The 20,382-nt window shown below is 30.8% G+C and overlaps 2 protein-coding genes across 2 annotated transcripts in view; one reads left to right on the forward strand and one right to left on the reverse strand.

Moving 5' to 3' along the window:
- Window positions 1–20,382, reverse strand: part of LOC126879418 (uncharacterized) — an 84,282-nt gene that overhangs the window by 39,262 nt on the left and 24,638 nt on the right. Inside the window, exon 2 of the mRNA XM_050642426.1 lies at window positions 10,004–10,154. Coding sequence (XP_050498383.1) covers window positions 10,004–10,154 — 151 coding nt within the window. The remainder of the gene's footprint in view (window positions 1–10,003; window positions 10,155–20,382) is intronic.
- Window positions 1–20,382, forward strand: part of LOC114344326 (piwi-like protein Siwi) — a 138,572-nt gene that overhangs the window by 5,483 nt on the left and 112,707 nt on the right. The window lies entirely within an intron of this gene.

Genomic DNA, 20,382 nt, shown 5'->3' on the forward strand with positions numbered 1-20,382 from the left:
GCCATGTTTATAATAAACATGGCAATAATGAAAAGTCACATTCTAATGTTTTGACAGTTCTCTTACGTCAAAAATTTTGACCTACGTAATATCACTTTTGTAGTAAAAATACTATATTACTAAATGGGTCGTTGCAATGTAGTAAATAAGTATTGATTATTTTTAAAATGAGTTCATTAATTTTAATATTTTATTATTAAAATTTAATAATACCTTGCTTTTTAATCAGCGTTATTAAATTCATTAAATTGTCTGCCTCACTCCCAAACACGCCTCAAACACATCGACACACTATCAAATAATTTGAAAAAACACGTGAAATTTGACAAATAGTTTGATCACAGGGCCCTTTAGTTAGTCTTCAGGCCCCATAAAAAAACGCCAGAGGGCCGTATGCGGCCTGCGGGCCGCAGGTTGAGTATCACTGAATCTAAGTGCTTCATCAATATATAAATCGAATAATAGTGGCGATACAGATACATCGTTGCCTTAGTCCTTTAGTGACCAGGAAACCTTTTGATACCCTATTTCTGCTTTTAATTTTTGATGTCAAGTTTCTATATGTCTTTGAGTGCCTGTATAATAGATAGATTTATGGTGGTCTTATCTAGTACTTCCCATAATCTATTAATCAGTGAGGTGGATTATTTCTCTATGTATGTCATTTCGTTACCTACATTTACATAGATAGATATTTATTCATTTAAATAGGTTACCCTAATATACAATAAATGTAGAGAATAGATATTACAAATCATTTACAAAAATCAAATATAACTAAGCAACATCAAATGAAATTAAACAAACTTTAAATAAATTTACAACATATAATACCATACAATACCCACCCATAAAATTAACATAATAAAGTATTACATCACTTGTTTCTAATATACAGCTTAAGTTTGGTTTTAAAAGATTTACATTCTAATACCATGTATGAGAATTTTTAGGCGAAAGAGTTAGAGGTTGATTCTGAGTATATTGTGCACGCTCTACCTACCGAATGATTCTAATCCCAAGTATGAGAAAACATTTCTCATACTTGGGGTGAGAATAATTCAGTAGAGCGTGCGCAATATACTCAGAATCAACCTCTAACTCTTTCTGCTGAAAATTCTCATACGTGGTATTAGAATGTAGGTAGTGATTTATAGCTTGGTGTGTGTCTTTCGTGCTCCATTAACTCTTTTCCATTTCTTTCTGTTCTTGCATTGAACTTGTCAGTCTTGAACATGCATTGTTCTTATATTTTGTTCTACATCATCCAGCCATCTTCTTCTAGGCCTTCCTATACACGTGGGCCATAGTGGCGTCCAGTTGTTATCATTCTCAACACATCTGAGTGTGTGCGTCTTAGTATATGTACTATCCATTTTAAGCGAAATGATTTTATGTATCTGACTATAATTTCTCCCTTTAATTCTTCAATTTCGGCATTTGTTCTATCTACCTCAACATTTAGAGTTTAATTGCCATTACCAATTTTGGTAGTCTTGTGTCCTTATTGAGTGTGTCCTGAGCCATTGCTGTGGTCAAAGATAAGCTTGACAAATATAATTTGAATTTAAAAAAATTATTTCAAAAATTTGTAAACTGTTTTTTATACAATTTGAAAATATTGTTGGAAATTAAAAAAAGTATATGGAGGGTAGTGCACAATTTTTAGCATTGAAATCCAGACAAAAAAATTGGCCACGCCTATGCTTAATATTGACCTGCAATATTTATGTACCGGGTGTCCCAATAAGAATGGCTCTCGGCCATATCTCAGGAACCGTTTATAGTACAGCTTTGGGAAAAAAATTTTATAACAAAAGTTACCTCGAGAAAAGCCTGGAAATTATTTTCATATTTGTAAGTCCACCACTAGAGGGCGTAATTGAGTGTCAAAAATTTAAAAATTAAAATTTTACAAAATTTACATAATGAAAGGGCACTGAAAATCCAATCATCGTATTCTTCGCAAAATTCTGCGAATATTTGATTTCGCAAGTGTAACTTTACCTTTGCAAATAAGAGGTGGGGGTGAGTGGGAACCTTGTTATGAAAAATGGCTGTAAGTCCGGTTCTGCTTAATCGATTTTGGCAAACTTGGTCTCGTTGAAAACAGATCTTTTTCGTTAATGTAAGAGTTATAATTACGAAACAGCCTAATAAGTAATATGCCAGCTAGGGGGCGCTATTTTATGTTTTTCAGAAATCTAGTTTTCTTTGGAAAATATTAAATACAAGTATGCACTTTTAACCTTGTATTACAAAATTAGATCAAATTATCAACAGAATATCGAAAACCGCATGTCGATACCTTTTTTCTGTCTCGAGATATATTGAGAAACGTGTTAATTTTTAAACATAACTGATGATGTCTCCTGTAAACGAAGTTACGGAAATCAAAGTGGAAACAAGTAGTGTGCTGTGGAAAAAAATTAAAGCGTGACACTTGCGGAATGCCGACAGAAGTGAATACTTATTATAGATTCGATTATATTCGTTTGATTCAATTAGATTCCATTCGATTAGATTTAATTTTATTTAATATATATTGTATCTATAATTTAATATAAATATATAATATATACCTAATTTAATACATAATATTATATACTAGTGATTTTACTCGTTAAAATTAGGATTAATAAGATATAAAGATACATAAAGCTTTAGATTAATATTTTTCTTAATAATGTAACCGATATTTTTTAATTTAAAAATTTAATTACTGATGAAGTATAGTAAATACTTCGTGTAAATTTTAATCGTAAATAATGCATGGAAGAGTTCATTTATTTTTAGATACTCTTATTAAATGGGAGGCCCTTATACAAAAGTGACTTTTTTAAATTTGTTGATTACATTATTCCTTTCAACCTTCTTATCCTCAAATTGTATTTTTAAACATCCTATTAATTTTATATAATAATAATTAAATTCACTATCAAATTTGAAGTAAAACTTCTTTTGAAAGTTTGTTAATTATAAAATTAATGGGTAAAATCACTAGTACAGTTTGTCAAACGTAGCAAAAAGTTTAAAAATTTCGGCGATTGTAAGATTTTCAAACTCTTTCCTACGTTTGATATTATGTATTAAATTGGGTATGTTTTAAATATATTAAATTATAAGCATAATTATAATAAATAAAATTAAATCCAATTAAATGGAATCGAATTGAATCGAACCGAATATAATTGAATCTATGAGAAATATTCACTTCTGTCAGCACTCCGCAAGTGTCCCGCTCTAATTTGTTTCCATAGCACACTACCTGTTTTCACTTTGATTTCCTTAACTTCGTTTACCGGTGACATTATCAGTTTAATGTTGTTCTGAAGCTATTTCCTTGTGGCATTTTTATAATTACGTATTTTTTTTATGGGAAATAAGCCACAATTTTACTAAAAAATGAATTTATTCACGTTTCGAAGCCCAAATCGGGTTTCGTTGTCAAAATACAAAATACTATTAAAATAAAATAAACATGTTGTTGCTAAGTAAAAAAAATTCTTCTAATAATTTATTTAATCTGACTCATTTATATTGGCAATTCAGACGTATATTATATATTTTAAAGTAGAAGACTTTAAAATGATATCGCCAATATTTATGAGTTGCGTTCCTGGGACGACTTTACTAAAAGATAGTTCATTCGATTACATGAAATCAATCCCAACTCAAGAATATCCGTCGCAAAAAAATCATAGCATGTGATCTGTCTTTAAAAAGACAACCAAATGCAACGATGACAGTAAAATTCTCGCATAAAAAACTAATACCAAATTCTGACTTTAATATGTTTAAATTATTAATAATATTAATATTACATAGATATACAATAAGTAATACTAAAATATAAAATTTGTACTAACTCGATATGTTACTAACTTACTAATCGTGGTATTTTCTTTCTATTGACTTCCTCTTTCAGTATGGGTAACCACATCCTACTGCATTCTACCGAGGAATTTGCGACACAATTGGTTTCATTTAGCATAATTAGAGCCGCTTCTTTGAGATTTTTCTCTTTTTGCTATCTGATTCTTTCAGGACTATACTTGAATCTCTCCACTGAACTCTATGTTTATTATCCCATGCGTGTTGACATATCTGAGATCTACCAAATTCTCTGTTTTTAATATAAGACTGATGTTCACTTATTCTAACGTTTAATGGTCTTGATGTTTCACCTAAATAAAATTGTTCGCATTCACAAGGTATTCTATAAATGCAATTCTTTGTTCTTTCTTGTTCATTGTTAGGTTTAGTTTTAGATAGAATAGATCTCAATGTGTTTGTTGTTTTGAATGTTGTTGAAATGTTGAATTTATTTCCTATTCGAAAGAGGAAGTCAATAGAAAGAAAATACCACGATTAGTAAGTCAGTAACATATCGAGTTAGTACAAATTTTATATTTTAGTATTACTTATTGTATATCTATGTAATATTAATATTATTAATAATTTAAACATATTAAAGTCAGAATTTGGTATTAGTTTTTTGAAGGTAGATTAAATGTAAGACCAAATACTTACGATGTCGGGATAGTATCACGAGGTTTTTTCCTGGTTTTCCCTCGTGATTTACTATGGAATCTCTAATGCGAGAATTTTACTGTCATCGTTACATTTGGTTGTCTTTTTAAAGACAGATCACATGCTATGATTTTTTTGCGACGGATATTCTTGAGTTGGGATTGATTTCATGTAATCGAATGAACTATCTTTTAGTAAAGTCGTCCCAGGAACGCAACTCATAAATATTGGCGATATCATTTTAAAGTCTTCTACTTTAAAATGTATAATATACGTCTGAATTGCCAATATAAATGAGTCAGATTAAATAAATTATTAGAAGAATTTTTTTTACTTAGCAACAACATGTTTATTTTATTTTAATAGTATTTTGTATTTTGACAACGAAACCCGATTTGGGCTTCGAAACGTTAATAAATTCATTTTTTAGTAAAATTGTGGCTTATTTCCCATAAAAAATACGTAATTATCAGTTTGTTTACAATTTATACGTTTCTTAAGATATCTCGAGATAGAAAAAAGGTATCGACATGCGGTTTTCGATATTCTGTTGAAATTTGGTCTAATTTTGTAATACAGGGTTAAAAGTGCATACTTGTATTTAATATTTTCCAAAGAAAACTAGATTTCTGAAAAACATAAAATAGCGCCCCCTAGCTGGCATATTACTTACTAGGCTGTTTCGTAATTATAACTCTTACATTAACGAAAGATTTGTTTTCAACGAGACCAAGTCTGCAAAAATTGATTAAGCAGAACCGGACTTACAGCCATTTTTCATAACAAGGTTCCCACTCACCCCCACCTCTTATTTGCAAAGGTAGAGTTACAATTGTAAAATCAAATATTCGCAGAATTTTGCGAAGAATACGATGATCGGATTTTTAGTGCCCTTTCATTATGTAAATTTTGTAAAATTTTGATTTTTAAATTTTTGATATTCAATTACGCCCTCTAGTGGTGGACTTACAAATATGCAAATAATTTCCAGGCTTTTCTCGAGGCAACTTTTGTTGCAAAAATTTTTTTCCCAAAGCTGTACTATAAACGGTTCCTGAGATATGGCCGAGAGCCATTCTTATTGGGACACCCGGTACATATTATTTATTCACTATGTTTTACTATCATATTTAAAAATTAGCTAATCAAAGCACTTTTTGTAGATTATTAATTATAAAAAATTACTTTCAGCACATTTAAACATTTTTAAATTGATTCATATCACAAATATTTATAGGCTATTAAGGCTATGTGTTGGTACAAATATGTGTTGGTACAAATTGCATTATTTCATTGGGGCATGTATGAATCATGCCCAATGATACATGTTTCAACACATTTTTATTGAATCATCCTTTTTATTAGTTCATTGTTAGTGATGTTGTTTTAAAAATTATTATATTTGTTTTTGATAACCACAGTCTTATCAGTCAATGTTGATAAACAGTATGATTATATAAATATGTTTACATATTGACAAAAGAATATACAGCAAACTTATACTTAAGTAGTAATGGTATTGGTGATAAGGATATAAGAATAATAACATAATTGTATTGAAACCATTCAGCAGAAATATTTGTATGGAATAGGGACCGCAAGAAGGGGGGCTAGTAAAGGTGTTTTTATACCTAAATTGGAAAGACTGTATGACTTCTTGTTTTTGTTTTCATTTAATTCCTTCTATACAGGGTCAAACAGTTTTTGATTGTATTTTTTTTTATAATTTTGTATACATATTTAAATATTTACTTTTAAAATTAACTTCATAATTTAACCTGCATTTTATGACAATAATTTTCAATTTTAATTCTTTGATATGAATGTTGTATTGGATTTATTTCCGCCCTCTTCACATATTCTGCACAGCTGTTTTTTCTTTGTTTCAATGAGACATCCATTGGTAGGTACACCAAATACCTGTTAAATGTGATTTTTACAACTTTTAAAAAGGTTTACAATTTTACACACTATCAAATTTTTTGAGAATACACCTGTTGCCAGTTTGACCTATGTATATTTTATACCTAAACCTGGCAAAGTCCCTGAGGCGAATAAGTCTCATTTCTATTCGCATTGAAGACTAGAAAAACTGCTCAATATGCATATTAGGAATGGTGTATTCTTTGAAAATCTGATACATCAGGGACAATATGCGTATCAAACAAGAGTCTCTACAGAAACGCACCATTACATACAGTATGTGGAATAAATTCTGGAAAACCAAGAGGTGATGTTGGATGTATTTCTCAATATATCTCTGAGGTGTCTAGCTTTGTCACCAGAAAATAACGTGTCTCTTATTCTGTATGATTTTCTGCTACAAAACAAACCAATTGGTATATACATGGTTTACCTGGGCATGAAGATGAATCAAGATCGAACACTCAATGCTGCTATAAAAGACAGAAAAATACAGGGTAGAAAAGTATAATGAGATTTGTCCACCCCATAAAATTTTATGGGGGTTTTGATCCCTTAAACCCCCCCAAACGTTTGTGTACGTTCCAATTAATTCATTATTGTGGTACATCCATTAGTTAAACAACATTTGTAAAACTTTTTTGCCTCTTAGTATTTATTCGATAAGAGAGTTTTTATCGAGATGCGGCTACTTTTTTAATATATTTACATAAAAACTTTATGGGAGTTTTGTTCCTTTAAACCACCCAAATGTTTGTGTACATTCCAATTAAACTATTATTGTGGTGCCAATAGTTAAACACAGTGTTTTTAAAACTTTTTTGCCTCCTAGTCTTTTTTTGATAAGTCACCTTTTATCGAGATGTGGCTTCTTTTTCAAAATATACCTAAAAATGTAAATTATAAATACATTTTCAGATTATTAACAGGTCTCTATAATCGTACTTAACCATATACAAATATGTGGTGGATTCGATAAATATTCAAAATATCTCGATAAACACTGGCTTATCGAAAAAGTCCTAAGAGGCAAAAATGTTTTAAAAACAGTGTGTTTAACTAATGGTGCCACACTAATAATTAAATTAAAACGCACACAAAAGTTTGGGGGGTTTAAGGGAACAAAACCCCCATAAAATTTTTATGGGGTACACAAATTTCACTTCAATTTTTATTTAAGATGCTGGTGGCATATGAATGCCACATGTCCATTTTTAATGAAAAATCTCTGTTTTCGATATATGAAAAAAAAATTGATTTTCATTTTGTAACTTCAAAGGGCTGTAACTTTTTTTGTGTGCACTATTGTATATAGGCAAGGAGGTTCAATCAACCTATTTTTGACCCCAGAATCTGTGGTGTAATTTATGACCAATATTTTCGGGTTTATTTATGGTTTTACATTTCCGTATTTGTCGGGTGTGGGTTGACTCCTTGTGGTTTGTGGCCATAACCGCAATGACTTTACTGTTTGCCACAAATAAATGGGCTAACATTTTTTTCCTGCCAGTGTTGTATCAGTATCTATATAATAATTTGTTTATTTAGCATAAAGAGCTTAATAAAAACTAGCCTATAGATATTAGATATAGATATCTCAGATTTACTTTAGAACACTATAATGGTTCTCAAAACAATCAATTCCGTGAAGCTTCTTTGATTCATAAATAACAAGTTCTGAGAATTTTATGGTTTATTAATAGGTTTTGCAGTTTTATTTACTCTCTTTACAGGCATCTAGCTTCTCAGTACAGGTGGTAATTCATTTAATTTAATTAACATAAAACAAATTAAAAAAATGAAGAAATATATAAAAATATATACACTCACCGGCACAAAATTCCTCCACTAAAAATTTTTGATTAAGTTTGACAAGTTATAACTTTATTTTTACACCGATTTTTAAGATTTTTGCGTCAGTTTGTAGGTACATGTATTGATATCGTTTGTTATTATTCTGGTAACAAAAATTTTTTTGTTAGATGGAATTATACGGGGGTGAATGGACGCATTGTATTTTCTCCTAACTTTAAAAAATTATATAGAAAAATTGATGAGCTGATTTTGTTTTATAGTCCCTTCATATTATCCCGGACGCAACACTAAAATTTTGTTTTTGGAATTATCCGAATATCTCTTTTCTTGTAAGATCTGCACAATTTTTTGTAAATAAAAACAGTGATTGACTCATAAACATATATGTACATGTAATATCTTAAATAGGGGTTGAATTCATAAAATTAGAATGGCCCACATGCAGCCCAGATCTCAATCCTATCGAGCATTTATGGGATGAATTGAAAATAGTTATTCGCCATCATCCTAGGCCTCCAGAAAATTTGGTACAGTGATTGACCTGGTAGAGGAATATCGGGCCATTCTCCAGGCAAGGATAACATATCTTGTTTATTCGATGCCAAACAGATCGCTAGCAGTCGTTGCTGCGAGGGGGGACATACCCGCTATTGAATTGTTTTGTTGTTAATTTTAGTGCGTTTGATATTTTTAATTAAATAAATAAACCCTCATAGCAATGTTTTTATTTACGGCTTTTACAAGAAAAGAGATAGTCGGATAATCCAAAAAACAAAATCTTAGGGATACCCCCGACATAATACGAAAGGAGTATGAAATAAAATCAGCCTTTCAATTTTTCCACAGAATTTTTTAAAGTTAGGAGAAAATACAACGCTTCCATTCACCTCCGTATAATGCCATCTATAAAACAAAAAATTTTTGTTACTGGAATAATATCAAACGATATCAATAGGTACATGTACCTACAAACTGATGCAAGAATCTTGAAAATCGGAGTACAAAATAATAAAATCAATGGGAAAATCCCAGAAGTTCGTAACCAAAAATTGACTTTACCTTGTCTTGTCATGTCACTCTTTGTCATTCCTTTTCCTTTTATATCAGTTGGTCTCTGCTAATTGAAATGGCAAGTACCTAGTTTTTTCGAGCAGGGAAGCATGTTGCTCTTTAGGCACATACATAATTTAATCTTGTAACATCGACTTGTAGTCACAATATTTTATCAAAATTTATAATGTAAGCCATATATTATGAAGTTACCACCTTCATTGGTGTGCTAGTTACAACTACTTTGCGGAATGTAAGTATTCTCCACATATTTTTCTCATTAACAGTCACAATTTTAACCTTTTTGCCTTAATCTAACGTGGAAATACTTCATTCCAGGCACTGAAGATGTTCTGTTCAGAACGAAAACGTTTTGCAATCCATGTGGACGACTTTTAGATAGTGTTTAAATAAACGATTTTATACGAAAATACAATTTGAAGCTTTTAATTCTGTGTAGGTTTTTTTGTTTTTACAAAATAATAGTTATAAATTGTCAAACTTAATAAAAAATGTTTAGTGGCAGAATTTTGTGCCGGGGAGTGTATAAAATTTCCTAAATTATGTGGGTGACCCCCTTTTTTCTGACGCGCAGTGTATATTCTTTATTCACAAAAAACTAGATGTATAGTATAGCCAAAGTACCTTGCAATCATAAAATATTATTAGTATAAACTCTTACCGAATATTGCCCAAACAGCAGCAAATAAGACAGGTGCATACATGAATCCATCGTCCCATAGCTTTGGATCTTGATCGTCCTTTGTATATAATTGGAGCCTTGACATTGCTAGAAATATCCCAAAACTGACTCGCAAACTTGGAATTAAAGCCTGAAAAAAAAAATAACCAATTATTTACATATATTGTAATCAATCACTATTGTTTAGGTTTCTGAGTTGAAAGCATGTTAAATGCTTATGCTGTTCTGTTGTATTAAATCTGTGAACTAGTCTTTGTAAGCTATCTTTATTTTGGGCTTCATTGTTCTTATTATGTATCCCCTTTATTATACAAGAGATGTATTACATCTTGAAGTCTTACTTTGTCAAATGCCTTCTTCAAGTCGATCAAACATAATAATGCGGGTCTATTGTATTCTAAATGCTTTCTCTGTAATCTGTTTTATGACGAATATTTCATCTGTATAGTAGGCTCGGAAATCGACTATAAAATTTAAACCTAATATTACAAAATTACAATCGTAATTTAGTGCAGACAAATTAATATATTTTTTTACCAACAAAAATTGGATGGTTTATAGTCCATTCATTAACGGTAAAATATTGCAAAACCTCTAAATTTTAAAGAACCGCTTGGATTGACATGAAATTTGGCATACACATAGCTAACAAGTCAAAGAAAAAAAGTGATATTGTGCCGATATGTGCTTTTGCCCTGGGGGTGGTTTTCACCCCCTCTTGGGGGTGAAAAAATATTCGTCCAAAGAAAGTCAGGAAATGGGCAAACTGGCTAATTTTAAGTAAACTTTTGTTCTATAGAGTTTTTTCACTAAGTCAATACTTTTCGAGTTATTTGGCAATGAATATCTTCATTTTTTCAACAAAATAACCACGCTTTTAGACGGTTTTTCGCAAATAACTCAAATAATAAGTATTTTGTCGAAAAAACATTCTTAGCAAAAATATAGCCTATAAAAAATTTAAAAAAATGGTGTATATATCACGTCTCTATACCTAGTAGAAGCAGAGTTATAGCTAATGAAAAATAGGGTCATATTCGTCAAATTCCAAATGGAATACTTTAACGTGAAATAACCAAAAATGAAGCACATTTTGGGGAAAACTCATTACAACTTATTTAAAGTGTTTAAAAAAAGCTTCATTTTTGTTTTATAAAAAAAATTTCAAGCATCAAAATTAAACAAGTTACGCTCAAAATAAAGTTAGTCCCTTTTGGTTTTGGTAAAAAAATCGAGAAAATCACCCCCTAATTAGTATCTTAAATGAACTTAATCGTTACGACTTCACAAGTTTCTTGACTCGTGTATATCTTGTTTATATGATCTGTAAGTTTCATCGGTTCAAAGTCCTTATTATTGAAAGGGCTGTAGTTAAAAGGGGTTGAACGAGTCACTGATCACGAATGTATGCAAATTTAGAAACACCAAATCTTGATCAATTTTTGTCTAACAGAAAAACAAAAAAATACATGATATTTAGAAAAGCAGATCTGACTTTTTTTGTTTTTCGAGATTTTTGGTATCTCTAACAATTTTTAAGTTATTTTGAAAAAAAAGCATTTTTTCAAAATTTAAATTTTTAATAATTTTACTTTGAAACCAAATTTTTTCAAAAATAAGCACTTTGAATCGATGAAACTTACAGATCATATTATAAACACAACATAAGTAAAATAATTTGTGGAGCGGTAACGATTAATTTCATTTAAGTTGCTAATTAGGGGGTGGTCTTCCCGATTTTTTTTTGCAAAAACAAAAGGGACCAACTTTATTTTAAGCGTAACTTGCTTAAATTTAATGCTAGAAACTTTTTGTAAAAACAGAAATAAAGGTTTTTTGAACACTTTAAAAAAGTTATAATGGGTTTTCCCCAAAAAGTGCTTAATTTTTTGGATATTTCACGTCGAAATATTCTATTTGAAATTTGGTGAATATGAATCTATTTTTCATTGGCTATAACTCTGGTTCTACGAGATCCAGAGACCTAACGCGTACACCATTTTTTTTTATTTTTTATAGGCTATATTTTTGCTAAGAACACTTTTTTCGACAAAATACTTACTTTTTGAGTTATTTGCGAAAAACCGTCTAAAAATGTGGTTATTTTGTTGAAAAATGAACATATTCACTCGCAAATAACTCGAAAAGTGTTGACTTGGCGAAAAAGCTCTATAGAACAAAAGTTACTTAAAATTAGTCAGTTTACCCATTTCCGGACTTGTTTTGGACATATATTTTTTCACCCCCAAGAGGGGGTGAAAGTCACCCCCAGGGGAAAAGCACACATCGGCACAATATCACTTTTTTTCTTTAACATGTAAGCTATGCGTATGCCAAATTTCATGTCAATCCAAGCGGTTCTTTAAAATTTAGAGCAAAAACCGTGAAAGAATGGACTATTAACCAAATAATGTAATATGATGTGCAAAATAATTTTGAATTCGGTGCCGTTAATGAATTTGCTTTTTTTGTCCTTAAAAGAAGAAAAAAGTCTAATTTTTCTTGCTTAATATCGTCTAATTATTTTAACTGTAGATATGTACTAATATGCACGTGTTTACTGTAAATTCTAAAATAACTAATTTACAATGGTTAATGGAATGTTAAAATACCTACAAGTGCTTATTCTTAAAGCGGCTACTCGAATTTTTTAAACATTTATACCAAACATTGATTGCGCCACTTTGTTGCGCATTCGGACCGATTTTTGTTTGACCTTCCCATACCGAAACCTTGTTGCTCATCTGCCAAGCTTATGATCTGATTTATTCGTTCGTGCAAAAATTTAGTTTTAAGTTTCAGTTCATTTAGCAAATTGATCAGCCTATCATGAAAGGAACTATTATTTCCACTAGCTGAAAATGTGCTCGGTGTAGCTGCTCAAAGGGATACGGCATGCGCTCCCCTACATATAAACCGCAAACCGATTGAATCGAAAAGGGTGAGCGGCGAGCACCAACAGATCCACTATGTGGAGCTGCTACACCGTGCAGGGAGCACCCACGTATGGATACATACCTTTAGGGGAACCTAATACATATTTAATATGTCATCGAAAGAAGTAAACGCTTATTTTGATAACGGTAAAAATCAGGATAACCACTAGTGCAGTCACTGAAGGTTTTTACCTCCGATTTCGTTGAATCTCCATCGATTTTCATGAAAATTGGTGAGTAATTAGAGGATACCTCAAGGAATAAAGGTGACATGATGCCAACTTGCGTTTTTACCCTGGGGGTGGATGCCACCCCTTCTCCGGGGTAAAAATTATTTTATTAAAAATAATACCATAAGTCGATAGAGGGACAAATTATAAGCAAAATTTGTTATATAAAGTTATTAAAATAAATCAACACTTTTTGAGTTATTAAAGATCAAAGATTTTATTTTTTGTAAAAATATGCATGTTTTAAATCGGTTTTTCACGTATAAATCAAAAACTATAAGCTTTTACAAAAAAAGTTATTATTACTGAAGTTGAAGATAAAAAGTTGAATACATTCCTCACATCAAGAACTAAACTAATGTTAGGTCAAATTGAGTTATTGGCAATTGAATGTGTATTTTTTTCGATGAGTACTCAAATCTAAGTATTCAAGCTTAAATAACGGGAAAACGATGCAATTTATAAAATATTCCTGCAAAACATTTACCAAAGTACTTCGGAATACCTATCAAATGAGCTTCAGAACGAGGTAATTGCGTCAAAATTAAGCAAGTTATAATGAAAATAAAAGAACCGTTTCGATTTTTTTAGGAAAAAGTGAAAAATAAAACATTCTATTTCCACAAAAATTAAAATTTATAGTAATTCTTACAAGAACTTTTTTATATTAGCATAAGTAATGTTTTCGATCATGTTGACCGGTTTAGAATGCATATTTTTGAAAAAAAGATATAATTTAAAAAAATCATAATTTTTAAAATTATTGTAATTTTCATATTCTTTTGATAATAATTCCAAAAATACTCAATATACGTAAAAAATAATATATAACCAAATTTTAGTTTTTTCTATGACAAATATTTTACCTGTTTTACTATTTCTATAGGGTAAAAAATAACCGAGATAGAAACGTTTAAATCTTAAATTTTGCTGTGGGAACCATGCAACCGGGGTCATTTAACCTTTTATTTTTAAAGAAGTAAGGGGTTTAAAAGATTAGGTTCAACGTGCTTAAATAGCACTTGGAATTAACTTTCAAACAGTTTTTAGATGAACCTGATATCGTAAACACGAACGGAGTTGTTATTAAAAAAAAAACAATAACATTTTTTAGAAAAATTTTTAAAAGATAAATTTTGAAAAAATTTTGGAGCATAAATTTTAACGCTATCAACATGTTCGGGGGCTCATTTAATAGATATTTTTAAGTACTTTGACAAACGTTTGATACGTTTATGTTATAAAATGCATCAATGTCCCGTTATTTCGGCTTGAATACTTGAGTTTTTTACTCGCCGAAAAAATATACATTCAATTACCTATAACTCACTTTTAGTTAACATTAAAAGGTTTTTGTAGTAAGGGGTTTATTTCATTTTTTATTAGCTTCAATTTTAATAGTTATAACTTTTTTGTAAAAACTTACACTTTTTGAGTTATTGATGAAACATTTGTTAAAAACATGCATTTTTCTCAAGAAAAATTAAAATCTTTGATCTTTAATAACTCAAAAAGTTTTGATTTATTTTAATAACTTATATAACAAATTTTGCTTGAAATTTGTCCCTCTATCGAGTTATGGGGTTATTTTTAATAAAATAATTTTCACCCCCGAGTAGGGGTGGTATCCACCCCCAGGGTAAAAGCGCAAGTTGGCACCATGTCACCTTTGTTTCTTGAGATATCCTCTAACCACTCACCAATTTTCATGCAAATCGATGGAGGTTCAACAAAATCGGAGGTAATAGCTCATATCCACCTTCAGTGACTCCACTACACTAAAAAGAGCGGAAAAATACTAAAGCAGCAATCTTAAACTTAAACGAAAATAAGTAGCCTTATGGTGTCCGATTGTGAATTGTGATGTCCAAAAATTATGTATAAGACTTTTGCCTTTTTTAAATATTTTTTATTGTTCCTACTTATTTCTGAAACTATTTTCTTACATAATTTTACATTGATATTTTACATAATATATTCCCTAAATATCGTCCCTAGCATTTCCAACTATCGAATGTGAAAAATCGGGTTTTTCAGATTCGATACCTTGTCCTCGCATTATACACGTCATACATCTTGTGCCAAATTCTCGTTACTGTTTAAACTATAGAATATGAACATTTTTCCATTTTTTTGACCGCAAACTGACGAAAATGGTATGTATATTCGATACTCTTGTTTTGTATAAATATAACTAGTAAACTAGTAGAGGTATATATTTCTACAACGAATGAACGAATGTCGAATGTGTCACATTCGTTAGTTTGTGTTGTAATTTATAACAGTTATGTATTCAATTATAATCTGTAAACTGTCGAAAATGCTAAACTGCTGAGAAGAACAAAATGCACGTGTTTACAATTTGTGCGAATTCTGTTTCAGTATCGCTTCCAAGAAATTCTTGTGAGGCAGTTTATGATTTCATTTTAATAGATTTTCATTATTTGATTATACAGTTATTCAGTTATTCGCTATTATACATTCGCTACTTTGAAACATCGGACTCGAAACAAATCTTTGATTAATACAAAAAGCAAAGTAACGAATGTGATTTTTTGGAAAGAAAAAAATGATAAGGCAGTTCAAAGGACATCGCACACATCTTATGGAAAATATAATGTCACTCAAATTCAATAAAACTTATACGAATAGATTCGTTTTAAATTAACGGTCAAATCTTATCATTGCGCCAACTCTTAATTATTACGGCGCAAATTGCAATTAAAGTTTATCGAAATCACATTTTTGGAGTCAGTAAAAGTATCACTATTGCTCTGGGTGCTATTCAAAAGGAGCTTAAACCCCGCTGGGCCTAAGCGGATTAGTGAAACTAATCCGCTGATTTATGGAGTACCGACAATTTGGGTATTTTAAAATATTTTTTCTCTCTCTAACTTATGTACGTACCCATTTGATTTCAGATTTATTTATATCAATTTCTGCTCTTATTATTGAAAATATAGAGTTGGCGCAATGATAAGATTTGACCGTTAATTTAAAACGTATCTATTCGTATAAATTTTATTGAATTTGAGTGACATTATATTTTTCATAAGATGTGTGCGATGTCCTTTGTCTTCAATCTAACAAGGATTAAATATTACATAGAAAAAATATAAAAAAATTCCCATTTGTCAATGCGCTGATTTAGGAGTCTCTAAAAAAGAGTTATTTTGCTCTCCTGAAAAGTACCACTTTTCACATTCGATAGTTGGGAATAATGGGAATGGCAGGGACGATTATGTAGTATAATATTAAAAACATTTTTCTTGAAAACTACTTCACATTTTGCGTTTAAACTACCATTGAACGGTTATAGTGATAATATTATTTTTTTCTTCATACATTGTGGATACAATGTTGCATACAGCCGTTTCACAATCAGCTAAGTTTATTTTTTAATATTGTGAACTTTGATCCTGAAAGTGAATATTCACACAAAAACATTTTTTATAATAATTGGTGTCAGTTGCATAACTATAATAGTTATCAGTTATTGGTTATTGTATACATATTATAGATTCTTATACGTTGGTGGTCGTGATTGTAGGTGGTATAGGTATAAATATACAGTGATGAGCGCGCTAACAATCGGCAAAATATCGCAAAAGATGGAAAACATATTAAGTTGTGAGATAAAAAGAAATGAAACGAGTGGAGGTGGACAATTCATCGATAAAAATCTATAAATTCTACTTATTGTTTCTCACCTTTAGACGTATCGGACGAGTTAGGCAACTGCCACTGCGACAATGACAGTTTTAGTTGACATACTACTTTGATACGTCTAAAGATGGAAAACAATAAATAGAATGTAAATTTATAGGTGTTTATCGCTAAATTTCCCACCTCTCCACTTGTGTAATTTCTTTTTATCTCACAACTTGATATGTTTTCCATCTTTTGAGTTATTTTGCCGGTTATTAGCGCGCTCATCACTGTAGATATTTTGACTCTTGTTTTTGACGTTTTTTACCTTTTATTTTTCGTATTTGACCTTTCTCAGATGCCTTTGGTAGTTGTTACTTTCGCCAAAGAAAATTGCTGCCATTTTAAAATAAAGGGTGACTTCACACAATGGTAACCTGGCTAAATATTTGGTCCAATAATTAATTTGCACCAGACATTATATTTTCTTTTTGTTTATTTTATAATAATTATTGTAGTTGATAAAAGTATTAGATATTGTTAATTATTGACAAAACTACATTATTCTCAAACAAGCTTAATCGTATCCGTTTCATTGATATATTTATGTATGTAAATTCTAATTAGTCAAGTGCGGATCCAGGACGGATTTTCGGGAGGGGCCATGAACTTTTTTTGGAGAGGTGTACCGGGGGGCCAGGGGGTAATTTTTAAAAATTACGGTTAAAATGGTGAGTTTGAAGGCACTTTTTACACACGTTTGAGTTCTATAAAGATATTCAAAAGTTATCGTTATTAAAGAATTATTAAAGTTGTTACAGATTCATCCACATTTCTTCTGATCCAAGTGCAGTTCTTTCAACAAGTTTAATACTATTTTTTCAAATGCTTCTCCTGTCACTCTGTCAGGCCTTGTTCTTTCCCTCTTTCTTGATTTTCACTAATAATTGTTCTTATGTTCTCATACGCATCAATTAACTTGACAAAGTTTTCACGAATGTTGTTATTGTGTATGTATTTCAAATTAGATAAAGCTGTTCTACTTGGGATACGTCGGTTATTTCGTCAAATATGACAGAGTAATAATTTGCACTTTGAACATGATTCATGTTTTGTTCAATTATTTCTTCACCACAACATGTTATTAAGGTGATACAGTAGCGATCAACCGGTAGCCAAAACGCGTTCCAAGATTGCGGCTGTAATTTTGAATATTTTTTGGAGATATTTGGCACACGTATTCGTAATATAATAAAGAATAGCGGTACAGAGCCCAATTTGAAAAATATATTAATATGTGGAAATTACTCTGTAATTAAATACAATATTAAAAAAGAGAGCCTGTATCGCCATTAAGAAGAACAAAAAAATACACTTTCTTCAAATAAACTTTTTTATCCGATGCCTAGATTTTGTGTCATTTTGGAACTACTAATGAAATAAAAAATTTTAGTAGTTCCAAAATGACACAAAATCTAGGCATCGGATAAAAAATTTATTTGAAGAAAGTGTATTTTTTTGTTCTTCTTAATGGCGGTACAGGCTCGTTTTTTTAATATTGTATTTAATTACAGAGTAATTTCCACATATTAATATATTTTTCTAATTGGGCTCTGTACCGCCATTCTTTATATTACCAATACGTGTGCCAAATATCTCGAAAAAATATTCAAAATTACAGCCGCAATCTTGGAACGCGTTTTCGCTACCTGTTGATCGCTAGTGTTTCCTCTTAATTATTGATTTTGACTGGTGTTACTAATGTATGTTGCTGCGGATAGGTGTCGTTGAATAGTCTTACCTCCTGATGAGATTTTAAATCTTAACAATTTTCGTCCAGAAGCAGAAGTAGAAGGCCATCATCGCGCCAACCTCTTAGAGGAATATTTTGTCGACCTAAGAACACTATAGACGTTACTATTGGTCGTAGTCTTTCTTTATTTTTTTGTATCTCTTTAGACCTTTGAGAGTTTTTCTGGTTTGACTGACTTTTGCGGGTTGTGATAACTTTGTAGAAAATCGACCTAAACCTCAACGCACTCCTTGTGGTATGATGTTTTTTCATGGATTTGTATGGCTCCGTCTTTGCCCATGAGTTTAGCGAAAGATGTTAAAGGTTTCATGACAAGGCTTTCGGCTGTCATCCCTTTATTATGACCATATTTTTCATTAGAAAAATAAAATTCAATACTTGTAAAACAATCCCTTTTGACTGTTCGAAAATACCAACCAACTCTTTGTTGTAAGTTCTGGTGATCCAAGTAACGCTTCATTTCTTTTTTATTCTTTGTGTGTATAGAATATGGAAATTGATAGGATTTTGATGGCTGCCAAGATCGTTCTAACAACTGGCACTTATCTATATTTTGATTTATAAATCATCATAATATGTCATTCTTGAAGCTTCTGTTACTGCTTTTGTTCAATTCTAGTCCAGAAAACATATTTATCCCCTGTTTCATTCATATTATATGTGTTTAAAACTAAGAACATTTGAACGGTCAATATTTAAATTTATATTTTTTTTAATTCTCGGAGGGGGCCATGGCCCCCTCCCTGGATCCGCCCTTGTAATTAGTGCAGTCAGTGAGGGTATTTGGCTCCGAATTCCATCCTACTGCATCAATTTCCTTGATATTTTCACAAGTAGGAAATAGCTCAAGAAACAAAGTCTACCCTATATCCTATGGCGCTTTTTATCTTAATTCGTAATTGTTAAGAGTTAAGAAAAAAAGATAGACTATAAAAATATAGAGTTACATGGAGAAAAAGAAGATTTTTAAGAAAATTTAAAAATGTGTTCTATAATTTGATCTTATTTTTCTCAAATACCATTCCTTTTAAACCTGTCCAACTTTTTGAACATAGAAATAACACTATAATAAAAGGTATTGTAGAAGGAAAACGATGCATTTAAATTCTGGTGGATGAGTATCGTCCTATTAGAGGTAAAACTCACTAAGTGCACTTTTTTGAGATTTTGACATTTTCGTCAATTTGAACTCAATACGGTACTGCCCAGCTCTGGAGTAGTCACCTGGGGCTCTAACCCTTCTAATTGCTGAGATAATTTATGGTACAATTCACTAAGTGCATTATTGTGAATTTCGGTTTCAGGGAAAAACTCATTAAAACGTATTATTGCACTTAGTGAATTTTTCCTTCCAATATGGAGTGCAATATTGTGAATTTCGGTTTCAGGGTAAAACTCATTAAAACTTATTATTGCACTTAGTGAATTTTTCCTTACAATCTGGAATGCCGAATCGGTACTTAGTGATCTTTCAAAAAATACATTAGATAACATAATCTATTTTGCGATTAAGCAGGCGACTTGTGTGTTACATTGTATTGTTGAAACTGTACATTATATTTGTGTGCATTATCTGTTCGGCGATTGATAAAAGAAATATGAGATTAAATTTCTTTCTAACCATGCTAGCTTACATAAAGGGTAACATAATCTATTTTGCAATTAAGAAGGCGATTTTTGTGGCTGTCATAAATGCCGAAAGAATTGCTATTTATTTTCTAAGAACGAAAC

Source organism: Diabrotica virgifera, chromosome 2 (genome assembly GCF_917563875.1).
Source record: "Diabrotica virgifera virgifera chromosome 2, PGI_DIABVI_V3a".
NCBI classification, from domain to species: Eukaryota; Metazoa; Arthropoda; class Insecta; order Coleoptera; family Chrysomelidae; genus Diabrotica; species Diabrotica virgifera.